Consider the following 23,728-nt stretch of genomic DNA (forward strand, 5'->3'; position numbering starts at 1 on the left):
GTTGGCAACAAACCTACAAAAACTGCTAGAACTGTGTAAGGAAAGACAAACATATTTTACATCCACCAAAGATGAGTGCAAATTTAACTAGATGAACTATGCACCTACTGGCCTAATCCCTGCTGCTATAACAATGGTAGTGTCTTACGTTTCTACACCACTGTTATTAAGTCTACGCCATGGTTTTAATATGTGATCCAACAAATACACAGAAACTCCTCATTACAAAAATGCAAGTGTTACAGTGGGGCAATACAGCAGCTGCTTGAAAGTACAGCTTAACACCAAACAGTGCACACAGTTGAAATGCAGGTGGTGTCTTATTCCATTTGAGGAAAAACAGTCTGTAGTTTGCAAGTATTAGTGGGGCAATAAGTCATTAAAATTATTGCAATATCTCTGGCCTAAACAGAAAGATGAAAAGCTCATTTGAGAAAAAGCTTCCACAGGAGATGCCCTACAGTGATTCTGTGCCTATTGCTGGAAGCAAAGTTGCTCTTACCTGCCACATTTTTTACATGGAAATGTGTTTTCTGTGTTTTGAGTTTTACTGGTAGCATCTGATTTTATCTTCTGTTTCCGCTTCTTCCTCTGCACTGGAGCAGTAATAAGCTTTCGAGGCTTCATGGTTGTCTCCCTTGGCTTCCTTCCAATTCTGCCTGTGACAGTTGCCTCTTGATTCCTTGTATTGCCATCACTTGTCTTTGGAGAGAGGGGAAGAGTTAAGGCAAATTGACACTTAAAATCACCATCAGAAGGAAAACAATGACTGAGCTCCTGTGCTTCCTTTATTCCAGACCAAGGTTTTATTTAACGAGAAAGTCTTCAAGCTTTCAGGACATTTCTCATCATGGTCTTATGTGTGCACCAACCACAAAGAATTACATTTCATTTTTCTTTCTTATGCATCCCAGTTCTCCCCTCACAGCACAGAATCTGGCTGATAGTAATACTCTGAGCTACTTCAGTCCAGTCTCTTGCTCCGGGAGAAGTTGGAGGTGGAAACTTTTTACACCTGGAACTGCCCACCTGCTATTTTCTAAACTACTTGCAGAGTGAAGATGGCACAGAAAGCACGATATGCACACTGCAGCACTTACTATTACACCATCTCGTAGTGTCTGTTCATCTTTGAGAGCATCTGCACTCCTCTTTCTGTTTTCTAAACCTTCCTCTGCCTCCTCTTCTTCCTCCTCTTCCTCCTCCTCCATATGCCCCTGTTCTTCACTGAAGATATCCCTTCTGAGAGGAAGAACACGTGCAAACCTATGGGAACTCTTCATCAGAAGATAAAGGAACTGTTAATTTTGGTGTCTGTAAGTATATGTCATTATGTGATACAGGACACAAGTTTATGAGTCTGGACTCCTCCTGTAGAGGAGCCAGACTGTTTCTGCTTTTGATTTGATCAGCAAATGAGACAACACACAAGACTTCAAACCACAGTCCAAAAGAGGTGAAAGAAATTTAGGAAATTACCTTGATGTCAACTTCAGCTTCATCTTTCATAGATCTCTCATTAGCACCATCAATGTCCCCAAAGATTAAGGTCCCATTCCGACCAATTTTCACCTGTTTCTTGTATGTGTAGTAGAATTCCACACACTGAGCCACTGTTTTGGTTTTTATCTGGTGTTTAAAAAACAAAGTCCAATGGATCACATGATTATAAGAAGGCTTATAAATAATTACTAAGGGTGCAATAAATATACTTCGTGTTTTCTTTCCTCAGTAATCTCCATTCCACCACAGCTGCTGCTAAAGCCTTCTTTTCTGTGTCACACTCACCTGTATGCCTCATCCCACAGCCCATCCCCTATTGCCACTGTTATTCACTTAGAACTACAGGACCAACTTTCCAAAGAAAAGCTGGTCAATGTAAAGGTGACAGAACCTTAAACTTTGTAAGCTTAATGCACCTCTTGGCCTCTGAAATGTTCCAGTTGAGCTGTCAGCCTTGAAAGCAGCCTTTCAGTTTTATGGGGGAGCTTTATTTTCCAGTAGCACTTCAGAGAAGACCAGACCAGAATACCAATCCAAAAATGGAGATGAAGGTTTGCAGCCCTTTCCCATTTTGGCCACATGCATTTCATAGACAATTTTCAGTACAGACCCATGAACCATCTACATATCCTGTATCAGTGATTTTTCTGAAAGTTTTGGAATACATTCTTAGCTTCTGAGCTTTTGCAACTAAATGCCTTTGGGAATTTATTCAGTTCCTGGTTTTGCACTCTCCTTCAGTGATTTCCCCCTTGCTGACATGTCATACCACATCAAAATATGGGAGTGATCACTTTTACAATCATTGCCACAAGAAACTGGAAAGAGAGGTCCTAAAGGATATATCATTCACACATCCCCTAGTGCTTTCCATCAGTGGCAAGGATGTGTTTCTATTTAGTTTCACAGGCAAGCCATTTAAGCCAAACATTACCAGCGCTCTATAAATATGCTCTGCAGAGGAGTTATCTGCAGCATGGACTAATGGAAGTAATGCAGCAAGTACCAAGGTTAAGTAAAGAACAACAGTGAAAGGAACGCTACTGTTCTGGCTTTCTAGTGAGATTTTATGCTGTGCTGGATGATAAAATTTCTCTGAAATCTTCTGAGTGCAGGACTTAATGCTTAAAACTGAGGTTTCAGAAAAAATCAAGATTGAACTTATATTAAATGCTTAACAAACATGTAAGGATGTATTGTTGTTGTAATTTAAAAAAAAAAAGGTTACTTACAAGCTTTTGGACTAAGAAAAAGTCTTTCTTGTAGATTGCAATGCCTTTGTTGAATAACTTTTTTTCCGCAACTTTCCACTTGTCTGATCCTGCAGGTAAAAACAAAAGTTGTAATGGAAGTCCATGGTATTTCAAATGATCTTTTCTTCATGTTTGCCTTAAGTAAGACTAATACACACATATAAGGGTGCAGTCTCTCCTCACCCCTACTCCAGCAAAACTGCAGACTGCTGTTAAACCCTCCCCTACTGCTCCACCTCAGTTCTCCTCTCGTCACTTCCTTTGTGTTAGATCTAATGCTCATCACCACAGGTTAACTCAGTTCAGCTTGAAAAACCACTCAATTAGATGAACTAAGATGTTGCCCAACCAAACAGCAGTGTGAACAGACATACTTTGTGGTGGCCCAGTCACTAGATTTTATAGACAGGAAATGGTGGGGCAGGAGAACAGGATCTTCTCTTCCAGCAGCAATCCACTGAACTTGAAGATTTATTATATCTCAAATATTCCTTGCCTCTAATAATAAACACAATTTTAACTCCTTCCTTTTAGATATTAATCAAGTAATATTTGCCAACCATTGCAGTAGTGTGTAATAATGAAGAAATGTAATTTCTATGTTTTACCACCTTACATCAGGTCTTTCAGGTGTCTCAGGTTACTCTTGATCACTGAAATTAGTGTCACACAGCTGACTACTTTCTAATTAGGTGCAAGACTACAGAGGCAGTTTATGACATTTAAATTTTGCAGAAACACTGACAGGCATCAAGAGCTGGCTGAGGCTTCTTCACCAAGCTTGAAAGCTCTTCGTCATAAAACCCCTGCTTAATGCTACCCTGGAAACTCATGCCAGACAGGCTGTGATTCTAAGGCAATGGCAGCCTTTCTTTCTATCTTTTTGCATTCTCTGTGGCTCAGTGCAAGGGGTTGCATTTTCTTTTCCCCATAAAGGAAATCAGAACACATACATATGCCAACACACACATACACGTATTCAGAAAGATGCAGTGTTTCTTACAAGTGTCATAATTTGCACTGGCAAAATTTCTGGCATGTCATCATTTGATTTATGGGAGAGGAGTGGTCTTTTAATCTTACTGTAATGTTACAGAGTTCCTCAAAAAATCAGAAAATAATAGAAAAATTCCAGTATGATAAGCAGGCAGCACAGAGTTATTCGGTTAACAAACCTGTGTAGTGATAATCTGCCAAAGGGTGGGTAGGCGGTCGCACTGGCCTCTTCAACAGCAGTTTGGTCAGAGCTCCCTAAGATAAATACAAGTAAAATAATGAATTTAATGCTTGGGGTATTAAAAACAAATATCAGGCAATTGTTAATCCTCCCCTTTTTGTGGTAAGCTAACTGAAAAGAACCATAGCACAGTTTAACAGTTGAGACAACTTCAAAAATTATGTTCTTGACTATCCACTTAGTCTTGGGTACCACAGGCAAGTGGTATGTTCTTATCACTTCTTCAAATCTGTGAATTGATACAATCACCACAGTACTGGGAGAGAGCCAATTCCATAGACAGAGACCATGCAGCAGTTTCCTCTCATTAACCAAAGGCCTCTATTACATACTCACATCCAAAAACGCTGCCCTAAATTATGCCTGCCTTACACATCCAAGTCATTGTGATCTGATCTCACTTAACTAAGCAATATTTCAAAATAAAATAGCAGTCACACGACTGAAAGATTCCGCGCACATACACAAAAAACCCCCACCTCTCAAGCTGCTTTTTCACTTGTATTTAAACTGGAAGTGCTTTCAAAGTTAGTAGGAAGGTGACAACAGTCATGCTTCCACCAGCAGTGTAAACCATCTGAACAACGAGCTCCTGCTGCCAGAGGCAGTCCTGCTCCTCCCTGATGGCACCAACAGAACTCACAACATGGGCTGGCAGAAACCCAACACACGCACACAAAAACTACTTCGTATTTGTTCTCCATACAGGTAAATGCAGTATCACAAATTCAGCGCCAGGGGACAAGAAACAAGCAGTCAGGCAAAAGTGTGGGATACTCCTGACCACTCCCAGAAGCGTCAAAGCACAATAATGGAAGTGTATCACGTCTTAAAATACTGATAAAAAAGTAGCAGCACAGCCGTTCTACAGATACAGAGAAGTTAAATGGATCTGCCAAAACAAAAAGAAAAAAACATTGCACTCTGTCTCAGCTTCAGCCCTGGCCTCTTATTTTTCCTTCCAACATGGTAATCTTCCCAGGAAGACAACATTTAAGACTCATTTATCAGTCTTGGCTCACTCACCCTGGTAGACTCTCAGTGCACCTCTTAAAAAGCCAAACATGTTGAAGTTGGAAACATAAAAGTTAGTAAGTGAACATGGCACTGTACCTCAGACAGAACCCACTTTAGGGACATCCAAGGGACACTAAACAGTGGAAGCCAGATGCATTGCAAGGAGTTTGCAAGGGTTTCCTCTCAGGAGTGAAAGGTTATCTAACCTTCCCAAACATCTTTGACCACACTGAGTTGAACACCTGGGAAGACTCACCAGAATGCTTCCCTTTGCTTCATGTAAGAAATGCAACGCCAGCTCTTGGTTGGTTCCAGCCCCAGGAAAAATGCTTGAACAGGCAGCAGCTAGCAGGTTTTCCACTATTTCCAGAGGAGTACAAAAAAATTCAGGTAAGAGAATTAAAATGAAATTTCCTACAGATTTCCATGATTAATTAGCTCTTTTGAAGGAGGACTAGGCATAACAGAAAGTAAAACTTTCAGAGAAACTGAATGTCCCTGCAAATTTATCTGGGTCAAATTTGGACCCAAGAACTCATTAGACTGCAAGGTCATGCCGTACTGTTTCCACACAGAGTTTCTTGCAAATCTCCTCCCTCCTATAATGTCTTCCCACCTCCCTTCACCTCAGCAACTTCTTGAATCCCCTCTTATATTGTGAATTTCCATTTCACAATACCCTTTTTCCTCTCTAATCAGAAAGATTTCTTCCAAGCCTGCCCACTTCCTCTTCCCTTCAGGATTTATACAGGCCACAACTCATCTGCAACAAAAGCAGACAGCTCCTCAAGTCTGCTTACTAGCTGCCACAACTCCTGCTTCCTCATCCTGACTTCTGTCTACAAACTTGATTTTTCCAAAATTTACTATTATGTCCAGAACATCCCTCAAAAATACAGAAGTGTATGTGGTTTTCAAATGTTAACAAAAACAGTGAAGCTTCACTGAGCAAAAGGCTGCTCTTTATCTGACTAGAAACAAATGGTTCCAGTTTTCTGTCAATTAAAAAACCACAATCCTACCAACCTCCCCCTCCCCACACATGCAACCTGATAAACAAGATTTACTCCTAAAATTGTTTCCAAGATCATTCAAACATATCACTTGACTGGCAGCTCAGAGATTTTAAATTACGCCTACAGTAGATCTGTGGTTACCCCTAAAACCACTGTGACAATTCAGTCCTATTTACCAGCCTTCCACCTTCTTACCATTCTCTTGGGTGTCTTTGTTGGTTTCCAGGTCGCCCCACGGTTGCCACACCAGCTCTGCTTTATGCTCATCAACTTCTGCCAGAGACCTGTCCTGGAGTGATGGGATTTCTGCTTGAAAGCGAGTTCCTACATTTATTCGCCTGCAAGGAAGGAAAAAAGTAACAGTCAGGACCCCTTTACAACATCCAGGAAGTCTCCATCTCTGTTAGAAACACTAATTATGAAGAAACAAATGCAGCAGGCTCTTGCATATAACACAACAGTGTTGTAGGTTACATTATGACTCAGAAGTTGAGACGTTTTACGTTCATTACCAGTTTCCATTGTCTTATCAGCAACCATTGGAGGTTGTATTTAAATTAGCATCCCCTAATAGGCGCTCAAATAACAGTTATTAGCTTTCAATAAACATCACTTTTTGAGAGGTTGTCTCACAGACTCCTCTTACGGCAAGCTTGCTCCTCATGCATAAGACGGGTGAGCCTGTTTAAGTATCAGGGTTTTGTCAGCCATAACAGCAGAACCATAGTCTCCAGAAGTCCTTTTCAACCTACACAATGCCATCTGGTCCAAGTGCCAATTCAGAGCAGGATCAAAATTTGGTCTGTTATGATCTTGACACAAGCTAGTGTCTTCTAGATACTCTAACAACTGAAACAAAAAATAGGAAGTAATGAAAGCAGTATTGCTCATTCTGTATCAAAACCAAATCCCATTCTGTTAGCAGCAATCTCATACTTTTAGATCTGAATCAGCACACAGATTTTTCACTACACGCAATCAACAGAACCCTACACTTGCTTTAAGTCAAAGGACCATCCAGAGACATTCTACTCCGTACTAGCAAATGTGACTTTGTGCACAGAGATAGGTAAGAACCCCCACAAAAAGACTCTTCTACCAGACTTTGAGGTCTGGAGGTCTACACCAAGAGCACAGCAAGCAGTGACAGCATGGAAGTACTTTATCATTACTCTGTGTCTCAGTGGCAAAATATGCAGAGACAGCAGTAGCTACACAAACTCTGCAAAATATGGCCAAGGATAACTTTCTAAGTAACACAGAAACTATACATACAATTCAGAGGTCCAGAAGAGAGAACAAAAGAAATGTCCAAGCTAAGTAAGCAAAAAAAAAACAAAAAAACCCTTCAGGAAACCATGATATCAGAAAATCTAAGATATTTGAGAACAGCTGCTGCTCAGACCACTTAGAATACAATGAAAACCTCCTATTCTGAAATAAGGTATTTATACTTAATGCAAAAGTGTGTCTCTTTCAGATGTCAGTTAACTAGCACCACACTGGTAGCTCCTGAAACAGTAAAGTATATAGAAATAAGCTCTTTTTTGAGAGGACAGATCAGGCAGTGTGCACAAGATGATTAAATTCTGGAGGTGCTTCATTAGAAAGAAGGTAAAACCCCCTGGCAAAGTTTCCTATAATTCTCAAGTCTTGGCTTCATGTCCCCCCAGAATGAGGTGAAGGACAACTACCAGAGAAAAAGCACGATCTAGTGCAATAAGGAATAGTAACAAAAACATCCAAGAAATAAATGCCAACCTCCAGACTTTTCTCCTCCTCTGGTATACTGAAATGACACATGCATGTCTATTACAAAAACAAGAGTTTGGAAAAGGTGTGGGTAGGCCTTGAAACAACACATATAACCCATACAAAAATCCAGAGAGATACTAGCAAGTGTTTCAATAGGACATTTTGAAGTCCTAAGATATCAAAGGGAAGGAAACAAGTATCATTTAAGGAGAAAAAGCAAACATCTTATTTCCCTCTTTTACACCCAATACATCATTTTGGTTTTGTCAGTAAACATTGGAATCATGAGATGTCATGTGCTAGAAAAGCTTGTGTTCAAAAAAATGTCTGACTTCTAACACACATAAAAAGAGATTTTAAAAACTGTTTCTTTTGCATCTATAGCAGACTCAGATTTACTTAAGAGGAATATGTAAACAAAGAGATACAGAAGTTAACTAGCCTACACACTTGTTCTGACTTCATCACCCATTCAGCAGCAACTCAACTCAGTCGGGGTGGGATTCCTACTTGGACAAGCAAAATCTGCTAGATACACAGACTGGTGCTAACTTTCTCTCAGTAGGTGATGGCAAGTTGACATCCAGCACGATAGATGTAACAGGGAAGTTTTAAACAGGCTGCCATATACTATCTGTCTTTTTCCCAGAAACACTATCTCCAATACCTATTGAAGGTAAATCAATAGAAACATTGCACAAATCATGGCCATGGGCAAGGAAGAACTAAAGCAGTTGAAAATGTCTTCCATTTTTCCTTCCCATGTCCAGTTCATTTTGGACACAAAACCCACAATCCAGACTAAAAATAAAAAGCAAGAGATTTCATGCAACACTGAGAAGACATGGCTAGGAAACAAAGCAAAACAACCATCCTGGTAAGCCAGCCCTCCTCTCAGCACATTGTGGCATACTGCAGAGAGATGTTCATGTGGTGTCTTCTGCTCACTGTGATTAGTCTCGCTTACTGTTATGGCCTGCACTTTCACAGAGGAGGAAAGGGTTATGGATTACGCTCTGCCCTAGAAGGGATGACATCTGAAAACTGACACTTTGCTGTCACCTTGTATTGGGTTTCTGTGGCCAGTTTTTGGTAGCGGGGAGGCTACAGGGGTGGCTTCTGTGAGAAGTTGCTGGAAGCTTCTCCCATGTCCGGTAGAGGCAGTGCCAGGCAACTCCAGGATGGACTCACCACTGGCCAAGGCCAAGCCAATGAGAAATGGTGGCAATGCCTCTGTGATAACACATTTAAGAAGGAAATAAAAAGCTATTGTGCAAATGAAAATTGCAGCCAAAGAAGAGCAGAGTGAGAACATGTGAGTAAGTCTGCAGACACCAAGGTCACTGGAGAAGGAGGGACAGGAGGTGTTCCAGGCACCAGAGCTGAGGTTCCCCTGCAGCCCATGGTGCAGACCATGGTGAAGCAGCTGTGCCCCTGCAGCCCATGGGGGATCACAGGGATGCAGAGATCCACCTGCAGCCTGTGGAGGAGACCTGTGCTGGAGTAGGTGGATGCCCGAAGGAGGGCTGTGACCCATGGGAGGCCCATGATGGAGCAGGGTCCTGGCAGGTACCTGCTGACCCATGAGGAGAGGAGTCCATGCTGGAACAGGTTTTCCTGATAGGACTTGCAGCTCTGTGGAGGACCCATGTTGGAGCAGCCTGTGCCTGAAGGACTGCACCCTGTGGAAGAGTGACCCATGTTGCAGCTCTTTGTGAAGAACTGTTGCCCATGTGATGGACTCACACTGGAGAAGTTCATGAAGGACTGTCTCCCGTGGGAGGGACCCTACACTGGACTCCTCTCTCTGAGCAGCGGCAGAAACATGTAATGAACTGACCGTAACCCCCATTCCCCATCTCTCTGCGCCGCTGTGGGGGGAGGAGGTAGAACTTGGTAAGGAGGTAGGGGTGGGGGAAGGTGTTTATAAGACTTACTTTACTTCTCATTCTCCTGCTCTCATTCTGTTAGTTATAAATTTAATTAATATCCCCATTCTGAGTCTGTTTTGCCCATGATGGTGATAGGTAAGTGATCTGCCCCTGTCCTTATCTCAACTCATGAACCCTTTGTTATATTTTCTCTCCTCTGTCCAGTTGCAGAGGGGAGTGAGAGCGCGGCTTTAGTGGGTACCTGGCATCCAGTCAAAGTCAACCCACTACACACTACAAAGAGATAAAAAGACTGTTAACTGCACTGGGAAATTTTAGAGATTTTGTGTCCCAAGACACAGACTCCTCTGACTTTATTTGTGAGAAGGAAAGATACAAATGGAAAAGCTGGAGGGAAAGGATGTGGGCCTTCCTGAAAGGCGATCAGAAGTCACTTTTTATCTTGAAACTAAAGTTGGAATGGTATCTCTGTGCTAGCAAAGACTAAGAATTGCACCTTCTACCTGCAATGCCAAGTAAAGCTGGCATTCTACTGCAAGAGTTGACCTGAGCAACTTGATCTAATTTGGCCTGCTCTGAGCAAGGGGGTGGACCAGAGGACTTCCAGAGGTCCACTCAAGCATTATTCCACTGTTCCTTTGCTGAGGAAGCCTAGATATCAGTACAACAAGAGTTCTTGCCTGTAAGCAATAATGGTGCCCCTGCGATGCCCACTGGGCAGCTGAGTGTGGCAACATCCTGAACTGAGGCTGTGAATTGGGAAGGCGATTCACAGCTGATACACCACAGCTACATTTAAGGCTGCCTAGCTGAGGGGTAGCTTCAAGACTTTGACACAACTGAATTACAAAACCAGTAGGACACGAGGATCTGTGACACCAACTGCATATTATACCACTTCACAAAGAATTAAGCTTCATTATCACATTTCCTATTCCAAATCTCTGCAATGAAATGACCTTTTGGGAAGCATTAGCAGAAAGTTTGTGAAAGCACAAGCAATTAAGAACACTATATTGGGTAATCACAAATTAGGGTCAAGACTACAAATAAAATTAAACATTTTTTTTTCTTTTACAAAAAAAGTGCTTCCTGCCACATTTTCTTCAAGGAAGGTATGTCTATGTAACTGACCACAACACTGCTGCCAAACACAGAATGACACCAGTTTATTAATTTATCGTGGTTAAAAGTTAAAAGCTATCTATCTACCTGCTTAAGCATCTGTTCAGTAAGACAATGACAATGACAGCAAGACAACTCTGCACATAACTCCCTTTTGGCAAATGGAAATGAACTTGCATTACTAAGTTACTATGGTTTGAAACTTCCAGCAACATGTCCTCAAATTTTCACACACAACTGAATTCACAGCTAACATCAAGCCATTAACTTCAGCAATTTAAACCAACAGATACAACAGCCAAAGGCAAGTGCACCACAGACGCGTCAAAGATCAAAACAGGAGGGCAGGGGGCAGGGGGGGGAAGAGAAACAAAAATCTTTTCAAGTTCCCCTGGATTAGTGTGAAATGAACCAACAGCAAAAAGATGAATTAGACCATTTCTAAAACGGATTTAAACAACACCAAATGTGTTTATTTCCATAAATGGGCTCAGTCTAGAGGAGATTTGCAAAGGTGACAAGAATAATCTGGGTTCATTCACAATTGCAACACTTGCTCAGGACAGCCTCCTACCACGAGTGCAGAAAATTGAACTTCAAACAGGAAGGCAGAATGGAAAAAGGGCAAGAAAAAAATAAATTGTCAACAAATGTTCCAGTCCATTTTTAAAATATAAGTCATTTTGGAAGAAAAAGCAAAATAAGCCCTGTATTTATCTGGAGAGAGTTTGAGTTAAATATCTCAAATGTTACAGGATACACTGCAGAGTTAGAGCCGAGATTCCGCACTGTACAGTCAGTGCAGAGCCACGTGGGTGTCTTTATCCAATATGGGTGTTTCCATGCCATGCATCTCCATGATTAGATTTTGCAAGAGTTCATTAACTAGGTGTAATAATGAACTGGAACTACCTTGGTGTAGTTCTGCAGCACTGAGCTTGAGCTGATAACACTTCCCAGAGCATTTGCAAAGGCCGTGCAGAGACATTTGCTACTCTGCTCAGGTTTAGCAGGACTGGACCCAAGCCTAAGCTTACAACGCCAGCTGCAGTATCCCCAAATTGTGTTCCGTAGTGCTGCTGCATCCACATACATCTGAGCTTTCCTGGCACACAGCCAGCCAAAACGACTAACAAGGTTTATTAGCTCAGGGCACATCCCCCATATGCCACCGGCTGCAGTGCTTTCAACTGAGCTCGCCTGGGGGGAGTGAAGTGTTCATAGTTGTGCTGCAGCTAAAACACACCACAGGGATAAAGTGATCTGACCAGTTCATGAGAGCTAACTACAGTCTTCCATACTATATTCTGTCCTTCCTTTAAAAGAGCATTATCTTCCCACTAAAACAAACGCAGCATACAATGAAGTGCTCCTATACAACAAAACAGGACAGATTCACCCTTAGTTAACTAATAGTATTTCAGCCCAGAGACAGACAAGCAGTAACAGAAAGCAATTATTATCTCCAGAATTACATCCAACAAACATTATTTTTCGTACAGAGTAATTTTTAATGAAGACAGCTTATATTTTGAATCACCAGTAGGAAAAGCTATACACCAGTTGTACACAGAGCAGCCTGAAGTTTTAGGAGGAAGAAAGGAAGCACACTTACTAAGACGCTAAGGATCTACGGTGTACTTACGGTTCAATGCTGACTGGGGTGGCTTCCCCCACTACCGTAAGAACAGGAGGGGTAACTTCTGAACTATCTGCAAGCAGAAAAAAATAACTGCTCAGACAGCTCAGCTTCATATCTGAGATTTACATTTCACACAGCCTGCAAATCTAATCAGAGCTGTCCATCTCTCAAAAAAGGTACCCACACGGTAAAGGAGCCTAACATGACCAAGAACGCGCCTTCCTCCCCTCAGTTCAAGATACTGATAATCTGCTACAGAGGAACCGACTTTTCCATTCTGAAGAACGTCAGCAGGGGGTGTTGCAGATTGCCCGTGAACGAGTCTTAACACCCCCAACAATACATTTCCTCCATCCCAGTTCCCCAGACAGTCATTAAGAAGCCTCAGTTTCACACAACCACACTTCCTAAAGGCATAACCTTCCCCCTATTACTCCAGAGTTCCTAATCATAGATTACCCAGGAAAGGAAGGATAAAGTAAAAACTTACTTGATCTAAGAAGAGTTCTGTGACCACTTTTCGGTGTCATTGGAGGTGGAACTGAGTGACCACTTGTAGAGAGGATAGCATTAAAATATAGCCCAGATCCTTCTCTCACTGGACTAAGAATTGGTGGAGGAGTGTAAGGAGGTAGCTCAAAGTTCCTGTCTGAAGGATGATCCGCCAGACGGACAGGTGACCGTAAGTGGCTCTGATATGGAGTAATGTTAGAATAAACAGGGGGTGCAATAAAGGTGCCAGCTTTTGGTGGTATGAAGAGTGGCTCAGGTCTTGGTCGCTGCTTTGGTTTTCGGGCAAAGCCCTCTGCTTCATCCTTTGGAACAGCATCTTCATGCTATTAGAAAAAAAAATTACATACTTTAATTTTAAAACCTGAGGTCATTTGCAAAACTTCAGAGAGATGACAACACACTTTCATGGCAGCTCAAAATCTGGATAGGACAATTGGGGGGGGGTGTCAATAATTAGCACAAAAGGAAAGAGGGAGGAAGAAGACAGGGAATGGAATGGACACAGGAATTATTAGGTAGCAGCACTATCTCTGAGTGATTATAGAGTTTGAATAGAGTTATATTTTACAAGAACTACACATACATCTGGTCCAATCTTCATAGTAACTTTAAAAGAGGACACAAAAGCATAGCAGAATCCTGGTATGCCAGTGTGATATCAAATAGCAGTAAGAGAACAGAAGACAATATAACAATATTTTATTAGATGGTCAAGCATCTAATTTCAGAGAATTCCTTAGATTCCTGCCATTTCTCCGATATCTGAACAATCTGTTGTACTTCTGGATAGAAGAGAGAGATGAAATTAAAAAAAAAAAAAAAATCAAAAAAAAAAAAATCAACCCACCCACTCACTACCACCATGCTGCTGGGGAACACAAGTATTGACCTTCAGAAACCTCATGGAGGTTTCAACTCCATGAGAATAAATCTTCACCTTGGATTTTATTCATAGAGATATGTGCACTATGTACAATTTATTATTATCTATGAATGTATGGAGAAACCACTCTTGGTACAGACAATTAATCTAGTATTATTGCCCATATGGCTTTGTTCACTGTTTAGTAGTGGGCACAGCATTAGCTGTAGGTCATGAAAAGCCAGCAATGCCCGAATATATGGCAATATTATGATGAAAAAAAAAATCCCTAGACTACAAACATTCCAAGTTCAAGGCCTGAGATCAAACTACTTTCATAGAAAAGTTTATGGCTAAAAACTGCATAATTAAATCTAACAGATCTGGTCCATCTTTGCTTTCTTAGCCTATCCATACCTGACTTGAGGTTTCCGTGTTAGTATTACGATTAGATCGCCTTCGAGTGACTATCACAGAAGGCTTGCGTTCACAAGGAGCTCGATCGTTTGTTTGGCCTCTCGGCAGCTTTCCATCCTCAGACTTTTCCTTTTCAAGGCTCTGCAGGTCAATTTTTCTCACTGGCACAGACACAGGAATGATAAGAGGCACAAGGCTGTTGTCCTCCCGGGCTTTTTTGGGAGCTGGTGAAGAACTGGCAAATTCCACAACACTTTTTGCAGCTGTAGGTCCTGGAGCTGCTACCAGCACACTCTTCTCCTCTGAATTATCCAGTTCCTGAGAAGAAAAATAGATTCCTAAAAAGTTCTGTAGTACTTAACATAATAATTCAGATGATATCTCACCTTCAGTGTATATCAAGCTTCTCAATGCAATTTGCAAGCTGAAATGGATTTGGAGGCATTACTGAAGGAAAAAGAATACTTCGGAGTGTTACCAAAATTTTACAGAATTACTTGAGGACTCCCCATAGTCTCAACTGCTAGAATATTTATATACATCATTCTTAAGAATCATTTCACTACCTATGTTTTGACATTTTATTTTCCAGATAAATTTGTGCCCTGCTTTATAACTTCCAGCAAAGGTTGTTCAGTTCTAGTAATGATCAAAAGCTGCAGGTTATTAATTTCAAATACTGGATTTCTGTTCCAGGAAAGACCGAACCGTGATCATATTTTAATTAAATCTCTCACACACAAAAAAAGCAGAGCTAGCTTTTCGCTGCATTTTTTTTTTCTGAATAAGAAAAAGAAATTTTTCTTATTATAACTTGAGCCTTTAAGTTTTGTTGTCTAACTAGGCTTGAGCATGAAGGACTTATGCTTGGAGAATCAACAAGGTATAACTGCAAGGCAGCACTTTTGGCATTGACATTATGGTTTCCATGTCTGTTTTACTCATGGAAACCCTATCACACTGAGCTCCAAGGATATGGGAACAGAGGATGAGTTACTGGATAAACACATGAATACTCTAACACCAAATGGCTTTAAGTACTGTTAGAGAACATTGATTTCTAGTCCTTCAAATTACTATCAACATGTTCATTTCACTCTCAGTTCTGAAGCACTTGCCAGCTCACTTAGAAGCCAGATGTTAAATACAACTTTCAAAAACACGTCTCTCCAGAGATGTAAAAGGTCTTCTTGAGCTCTGATGAAGTGCAGTGTAGAAGCTGTAGAAGATGCTCCTTTTGGTGTTTCAGAACATCTCCTCACCTTCAAGCTCTGTTTGGAAAGCCTTTGGATAGGATCAGGTATGCAAACTCATCCTCCATCAGAGCCACAATCTATTGAGAAATTCAGCTGAACAGCTGTGTTTTTTAGGTAGAAACTAAGACACATAATCTCTCAGATATGACAACAGGTCTCCAACCTGGACTTTCAAAATTTTGCAGGGATTTACTGAAGCCCTCAAACAGAACCTATTGTGTGTCATAATGAGTACCTAGTCCTGATGAAAAAGCTGACATGAGAGGTTTTGTCCTAAGGGTTCAGACACAACCCCAGTCATTTCACTGTGGTCATAGACGAAGAAAGTCATTCAGCTTCACTGATGAGCAAGAGAACATGCTTCAGCTGGCCCATGATAGCTAGAAGGACACTAGGCTGAAGTCCCATTTTGATACTATATTGAGGGAAGCACAATTGTACTGTCACAACATGCATCAGTCAGAGCCTAGGGTTAGTGCTCTGGTCTCTCTCCAAATGAGAGTCCTGGTAATTTTTGTTGCTTTTAAGAGCAAGCAGGTCCACCCTGGAAAACATTAAGCCTTCAAAATATGCCAGGTACCAAGCTTGAGCACGTAAAATCTACTATATCAAGAAGATTCAGGACTGCCTCCTTCCAAGACCTTTTATTAGAGTAGGGCTAAGTGAGCACAGAAAGGTTTATCCTGTAAATGACACTGCAGTTTAGAAGTCTGACTGCTTCTTCACAGAAACTGCAAATGTCTGCCCCTACCATGCAGTGATGAAACACACAACTCTAAAGCCACGAGTGGCTTCTGCTGTCCCAGACTGCGCTTCAGGAGAAATTAATGAGCTCCAAGGACCTGCCTTCACTCCAGGCTGCTAACATACACCTGTACTTTCCCATAAAACTACCGATTTTGGATTTGGAGGCCATTCATGCTGACAGACATGTCTCTAGGACCCACTACCTCGAGGCAGTAAAGGACTCTTGTAAATTTTCATAGCCTCCCTCCATCACTTCAGGAAAGAGAGACTAACAAGGATGCCTTTTAAACACATGAATAGGTCATCTACTGGAAACAGATATCTATGCCTACTGGTCCTGCCCACACCTGAAGAAGCAGCTCACACATGCTGCTCTCCATAGGCCTCCATTCATCGGGGAAATTGATGCTGTTATCACCTTATTACTGAAGCCTAGTTAAACACCTGGAATAGCTCTGGGGTCATCTCCTGACAGCAAGATCCACAGTAGGTAGTTTTGAACCACTGTTTGGAGCAGTGCATTCACACCACATTGTTCAGACCACTGTCAAGAAAAGTCTTGGTTTTAATCAGGTTACTTTTTATCCACCTGATGTAGCTCTCATTAGTGCAAGCACTTTGGCCCACTTTGTGCAATAAAACAAGTAATCACAATGGGAATATGTGAACAAGCACCAATTCTGACCAATCTACAAACCTCAGGTACTTCCTGTGTGCTACACAGATCTCTGTAGTCAAGTCATGAACTAATTTCCTGACTACAAGGAGGAAATTATGGTAGCTAGTCACACAAAAGATGTCACTTTTCTCTGACTGTACAATCAGCTAACCATGCTCTTTTTATTTTCAAGACTGGGAGGTTACCAGCAAAGGACTCTCCTCCCTAATGACAGGAGAGATGACCCCTTCAACAGAAAAGAGGAAGGGGAGAACCGAACAGGAGCAAAGGTTGAGAAAAGGCACCACTGGGAACTTCATATATAAATAGTTGAGATATCCTTAAAGATGTTCTGGTCCACACCAGAGCTTTTCTGGTCATGAAAGACCACACATACCTAAGGTTTACTAAGAGGGGACATGACTAATTTTGGAATTAAGCTATTTGTTTCAGATGTCCAAATATTTTCTCAACTGTACGATTATTCTTAGAGGTAAGCAGAAAGGAGTCTCTGACCAAGGGATGGGACCTTCAGTTTTAGAACTGCTAGGGGATTTTCAGCTACCTCAGCATCCCTGTTGCAGAATTTGGGGCAGGAGGTCTGCTGGATAACTCCAGCAAGTGCAACTTGTTGCACTTTCACTTAGACTCTTGCATAAATATTGCGGGATGAACTAGCACAGTCCTCCAAGAAACTCATCAGATGTTCTGGCGTTGATCCTGCCTATCCCTCAAGTTGTTTCTAAAAAACTCAGAATTCACAGACAAAACTCAACTGCAACAGGTGGAAGAACTGTTTCAAGGCCACTGCTGTGATCAGACAAGAAAGCACACCAGGCTTTCAGAAACACCTGCCCACACAGTGCTTTCTGCCATCATTTTGCATCAAGTAGAGACAGCTTCTCTCTGCAGTTAAAAAGAAAGCTTGTCCATGAAGGAGTTCTGTAAATAAAACTTGTTTTTTTCTTTTGTAGGTGAGTCCAGAACCACAATTCCACAAATAAAACTTTTTTTTTTCTCTTCTATGTAGCAGCTGGTGCCCTGGTAACCAAAGTTACCGAAGAGGCCAGGTAACCAAAACCTCTGTCTCCCTTCCATAAAGGAATATTTAAATGCAGACACCTTTAAGATGACCATTTCAGATTTGAGAAAAGTTTTCTGCGCTATTTAAGACAACAAATCACACTGCCCTTTTGCATATAACAGCTATATGTGAAATGAAACCATAAAACTAAGAGTTGAGAATTTACTGCAGCCTGTAAGCAGCAATAAGCTTGCACCACCTGAAAAAAGGCAGGCACACGTGATGGGCAGCTCTGGTGCAAAGCATCAGTCATGACACTGCATGTAGACAGATATTGCTGTGCAGAATACTGTTTCTGTATAAGATAGACACACCTACATTGGAATGTTCAAACAAATTGTTCAAAATATGATGTATCTTTCATCAACAATTTAACTCTACAGCCTGGTACACACTCTTCACAGAACCACGCAGAGAAGGCTTCCAGGTTGTTTGTAACAGAAGGACACTAGTAAGATAAGCAGATCACTTTTCTCCAGTTAACGTTTTCTTTTTCTCCCTTGCATGATATCCAACTCCCTAAAGATGTAAAATCCATCAGACCTCAGGTAAGAATTTAACATCCTTCAAAAGCTTATCCTGAAGACCTGAACAGATCTAAATATAGAGTTCTTCTGCTAGTGCCATCATGGAAGCAAACAAGCTGCTTGCATAACAGCAAAGAACAAAAGAGCATCTGTCAAAACACTTATCTGTTTGGTCTTTACATTATGAATTAAGCTGCAAGCAGACATGCCTTCAAATGGCCAATTCCTTCCTTCACCTCTCAGGGCCTTTTCCTAGATGCTCTATTTGCTTTTTCTTGCCACTGTGTTGGTGATCAGAGTGCAACGTGAACTGTAGGCCTTCTGCAATATAACCACACAATGGCTGGGAAATGTATGAGCAAACAGACCATGCTACTAACTACTACTAGTTTTCTACCAAATCTGCTTGTTCAACTGGAGTTAAGGGTAAAAAGGATTAAAGGCAGCATCAACCATCAGTTACTGTTTGCTGCCTGCTGTGAAGGAGATGAAGCAGGCTATGGATATTCACACATTGTTTTTTAGTACTGTTTTTTCACCGAAATAGCACATTCCTCTAAGGAAGAGATGGGCAAAAACCAGCCACAAACAAACTAGGAAAAGAAAAGATGATGAGAACAAGATTGGGAATAAAATACTCTTCTCTCTGCTGTCTGACTGGGCAGCAACACAAGTGGCAAAAACTGTAGGTAAAAGTGGCTCATGCCCTAACATCTGTATTTCATCAGCCTTTGGCAACAAAGCTTCCAAGGTAAAGTGTATGGTTACTTCTCGTGACAGACACTCAATGAAAGATTAGTCAAACCACTACTGTAAGAAAATATTCAAAAAACAATCCCTCAAAAAACTCCACCCAACTCCAAAAATCCCTTGCCTCCCCCTCGGGTAGTTAATTTTGAACTCTATCATCTTGCCATATGGAATATATACTGTACAGTTTAGACTTCTGGGATGCCAAAAGGACAGGAGAGGTGAACTACCTAATCAGCCAACACTCGATTTCTTCCCCATCAAGCCCTACAGACAGTCTACAGGCAGACTTTATTCTCAGGTCATTCTCAGAAACAAGATGTTGCATGAGACAGACCTCTGTTATGCCTGATATAAGTTCTTCATGTAAGTGAGGCTTTCTCAGGCACTTAATATTTGGGAAATATTGAACATGCATTATGTAATTTTTGGAGAGCACAATTTAGAAATGCTTCAACTGCTGAAACCGAAAAACTGGCAGGTAAGCAGCAGTCTTTTAACAGAAAAGGAAGAGAACAATAAACTGGTAAAAAGACAAGTACACTGCTTACACTTGTCCCTCAAAATTCTTGACACCTTGAAGCCTACGATGAAAACATCCATATTTTGAAATCCTGGGCTAAAATCACATTCAGTTTCAGTGAAATAAAACTGCCCTTAGGTGGTTTCACTCCATTAGATCTCTGCTCTTCTGCACCTATGAATTACAGTAGTTGAACTTACATGCCTCCACTCCAGAGCTGCCCCTGCTGTACAGTTTAAGATACCATCCTATCCTGCATATGAACATAAATTCCTTTCATTTCAGCCCTATTTTGTAGTCTAAAATGTGCTATATTGGTTAGGATGTATACCTTACCTTTACATTCTGAAGAGAAGCCAATTCAACAGCTTTTTGGGCCAAAGTCAGCAAATTGGCTTCTTGAGAAACACGTCGTCTCCGTCGAGTACTCTGGATTACACCACCTCTGACTCCCTGAAAATCATTAGTTCTCTGAGTGTTTTCTTCAGCTGCTGCTGCCTGTTTCTCCTCATCTCTACCGTTCTGGGCTGGGGCTTGCCTGTCTGTTTCCATCTGGCACTGCTCACTATTGACCAGGACATCCTTCTGCTCCAGATCCATTCTTTTGGGGTGCAAAAAGCCACTTTTGTTGTGGGCCACTGATTCAGACGGATGCTGTAATGGGACCTCTTGCTGATGTGACTGCCAGTGATGCAGAAATAAATTGCCAGGTTGTTCTTCTGTCTGCTTGGAAGTCAACACTTCTCCTGCAGATGTCAGCAGGACACCTTCTTTGGAGAGTCTCCGTGACCTTCTTGGAAAGGGAATCTGGGTTTGAGGTAGCACAGTCTGTTGATTCTGCTCTGTTAATGCCTTGAATAGTTCCTGGTTCCTCTCTGTTTGCTGAAACTGGTGTGCCATCATGTGATGCTGAGGTGCTGCAGCTGCCACATGAGGCTGTGCTATGGAAGTAGTTTGCTGCAACCCAAAGGTTTGTGCGGCAGCCTGCTGTTGCTGCTGCTGCTGCTGCTGAGGATAGAAATTTTCAAACAGCTGCAGCTGAGGAAGAGCTTGCTGCTTTTGTTGAGCAGTAAATGCTGGACTGGAAGAAGCTGGGGCTTCTTGAAAGACATGTAACAACTCAGGAAGACCTTGCTTTTGACCTTGGTGACCAAATGCAAGTTGGAAAGGCTGCAATGGCAGACTTTGATTCTGCTGCTGCTGTTTTTGCATTTGATGAAAAGAATTCATTTGAGCTTGCTGTCTAACCAGGGCTTGCTGTTCCAGCTGAGCCTTCTGGGACATCATCTGCTGGACAGCATCTCCATATAAGTCCAGCTGTGACACAAACACTCCTTTCTCTTGATTTCTTTTAAGGGCCTCTGGGTGGCCATAGAAGCCTGGGGCACCAGCATTGGAGTGGGGTCCTTTTGGGTTGCCTCCAAAAACCATACTGTGGTTCCACACTGACGGTGGAGATTGCCAGTGGCTGTCACCCCTCTCTGGCAACCGGTTTCCCATTAGTGAATTCTGCCATTTGACAGCTGTTACTGACTGGGGCATCATCATTGATTCTCCCCTATCTTGATTATAAACAGAGTTCATCAAAGCAACACTGTTGGGTGCACTTGTTAATCCTCCTGTGTGAGGAATCTCCATAGCTTGGGAGACCGGTATATTCCCTCCATGATAGTACTGTCCTTCCTTAAGCTGCTGCTGTGGTTCTTTTGACAACACACCTATTTCCTGCTCATTAAAATAGGCAACTCGTTTCCCAGTCCTTTTGCTTGAAGACTTTTGCTGAGCCTGAAGATTCATGGTTCAGCCTATTCTCTCGGCTGCATGCATAGTATTTACAATCCACCCATCCCTAAGGCTGGGGGAGGAAAGGCACAGAAGTCTCTCTTTTCCATTCAGTTTTAGTAATAAAGGGCAGGAAAGAAGTCCAGAGGAAAGTGCATTCACTTCCTTTTTCTTTGTGTGCTTCTTCCACTTCTTTTCACTCCTATACTTTGTGGTTCAGAGGTCAGTAGGGTCCACTTAGTTACAGGTCCTGAAATAGAGAAGCATTGGCAATGAATCATCACCAGACATAACTGGCCTATGAACATTCACGTGATAAGCAACAATGTGTATGTCTGTCCTGTTTCCCATGGAAATGAAGACCAGGATAATACAGGTAAGAAACAATAGATGTGACCTGCTACAAGAATGCAAACCAAAACAACTTAGTTTTACAAAACAGATATCACACTGTACTTGAATGATGCAACTCCCAATTGCACATAGACTTCTGACTAATCACTTAAGCTCATCCTGAAGGTTTTTCTCTTAAACTCCTTCTCATCTGGCCAATTACTTCTATGTCTTCCAGAATAATCTGTTTCTAATCTCAACTCAAAACCACAAAACAAAAAAACCTTCATGGCTTGCCAAAAGGCCACATTTCCCAAAGACCTTTACAACACACACATGTACACGAAGACTGCAGCCAAACACACAGCAAGATGCTCAATGGAGTGTTCTGAAGGAAAGGGACAGGCAGCAGCTCATCAGTCACACTGCTCCCCGCTCCCCCCCAGTCATTACAGCTGCTTTCCAATTAAGAACTGCCCACCAAACATCCAAGCACTGGAGACAGGGCCTGCTCTACCTATTGCTCTCTCAGATGTTTTCTTCAACAGCTGAAAGCAAATGCTCCTGCTCAAGTCATACTGAAAAGTAGTTCAGGCAGAATGTTACAGCTGCTCCCACACACTGGTAAATATCTGTTACTGTAGAGCTACAAATATAATAGAAGAAAGCCTTTCTGTAACAGGCAGTCTAAGACAATTCTACTCTCTCACCCTCTTCTTCCATAGAAAAAAAAGCTATCCACAAACTCTAAGAGCCTTGCAGGATTAACGTCTAATGTGTTAACACATACACTAGTATTTCTACTAGGACACTTAAAACGCTTTAAAATGTTTTGTTTTAAATTTAATTAAATTCTTACACTAGTACTACTAACATTCAAGTTATTAAGAGCAAGTCTCTGTCTTTTTAAATACGCACTCTGTTCCACTTCAGTTCACATTGCCAACATATTTCAGAAAGATTACAACAAATCATCAAAAACTTATTATTGTTACAGCCCTTTTGCTACATGATCAAGTTTCTCTTGAGTGGAGTAGGTAAGACTAACACATATCCACTCCAATGAAACCTGCAATCCATTTATCTCTCTTTAAAATGAAAAATAATAAACAGAGATTATATAGCACACTGAAGTCCTGTAATCTGAGCTTCCTCTAAACAGATATGGGCACAGTGCAGTACTGAGGTGGGGTTGGAAACATGAGGAGGAGGAAAAGACAAAGAGTTTCAATTAACTTACACAACTTCCACCTCAGAAGCCAAGCTTGGCTTCAGTGCTACTGGAACCATGGGACTGTGTTTCAGAGTGAAGTGAGTCACTTCCTCAGACTGTTACATAGCTGTTCCCCCACGCTGCCTCCCCCTTCACCCTGGCTACAAATCATGGACTCCTGCCACCTCCTATTACAGAGCCAGGGCATTCCTCCCTCCTCTAAGCACAATGTCTCAGCTCGTTTTCCAGGCCTCTCTAACCAGGACAAAAATAACTCCAGGAGAAATTATGGACACGTGAGATGGAAAATTCTCTCTAAACTGCAACTAGTATACAAGCGAATACTTCATAAAGTAAGTTTTTCCTATTTCAAAACTTCACTAGGAAAGGAAAAAACATCTTACAGCAGGAAACAAATCCCTGGTCACAAAAATGTAGAGGTGGAAAGGTTGCTATATGCCTCTCAGAAGCATTAATGTTATCCTCTCTCCTTGCTTTTTGCAGCACTGCAAATGTATCAGTGCTAACAGCTAAACCATAAGACCTAAGGTAATACTACTAACAGTGGTTTCTGACATTGTCTTACTTTCTGAAATCACCACAAGCTGTTTTTCTCTTTCCTT

General features: G+C 41.6%; 2 protein-coding genes across 4 annotated transcripts in view; one reads left to right on the top strand and one right to left on the bottom strand.

Moving 5' to 3' along the window:
- Nucleotides 1–6,365, top strand: part of LOC113946644 (dynein light chain 1, axonemal-like) — a 40,142-nt gene extending 33,777 nt beyond the window's left edge. Inside the window, exon 11 of one of the 2 annotated variants that reach the window (XM_027642244.1) lies at nt 6,253–6,365. The gene's annotated coding sequence lies outside the window, so the exon portion shown is untranslated. Of the gene's footprint in view, nt 1–4,701; nt 5,174–6,252 lie in introns of those variants that run through there. The other variant, XM_027642243.1, reaches the window with a different exon arrangement.
- Nucleotides 1–23,728, bottom strand: part of ELMSAN1 (ELM2 and Myb/SANT domain containing 1) — a 58,373-nt gene that overhangs the window by 6,872 nt on the left and 27,773 nt on the right. For both annotated transcript variants that reach the window (XM_027642237.1, XM_027642238.1), the window contains exons 2-12: nt 20,114–21,809; nt 14,233–14,550; nt 12,931–13,276; nt 12,444–12,510; nt 6,222–6,364; nt 5,267–5,370; nt 3,932–4,007; nt 2,736–2,824; nt 1,480–1,629; nt 1,101–1,277; nt 503–702 (exon numbers count right to left, since the gene is read on the bottom strand). In XM_027642237.1, the coding sequence (XP_027498038.1) occupies nt 503–702; nt 1,101–1,277; nt 1,480–1,629; nt 2,736–2,824; nt 3,932–4,007; nt 5,267–5,370; nt 6,222–6,364; nt 12,444–12,510; nt 12,931–13,276; nt 14,233–14,550; nt 20,114–21,574 (3,131 nt within the window). In that variant the 5' untranslated portion in view covers nt 21,575–21,809. The remainder of the gene's footprint in view (nt 1–502; nt 703–1,100; nt 1,278–1,479; nt 1,630–2,735; nt 2,825–3,931; nt 4,008–5,266; nt 5,371–6,221; nt 6,365–12,443; nt 12,511–12,930; nt 13,277–14,232; nt 14,551–20,113; nt 21,810–23,728) is intronic.

This window comes from Corapipo altera, unplaced genomic scaffold (genome assembly GCF_003945725.1).
Source record: "Corapipo altera isolate COAL_440 unplaced genomic scaffold, ASM394572v1 23b, whole genome shotgun sequence".
In the NCBI taxonomy this organism is placed as follows: domain Eukaryota; kingdom Metazoa; phylum Chordata; class Aves; order Passeriformes; family Pipridae; genus Corapipo; species Corapipo altera.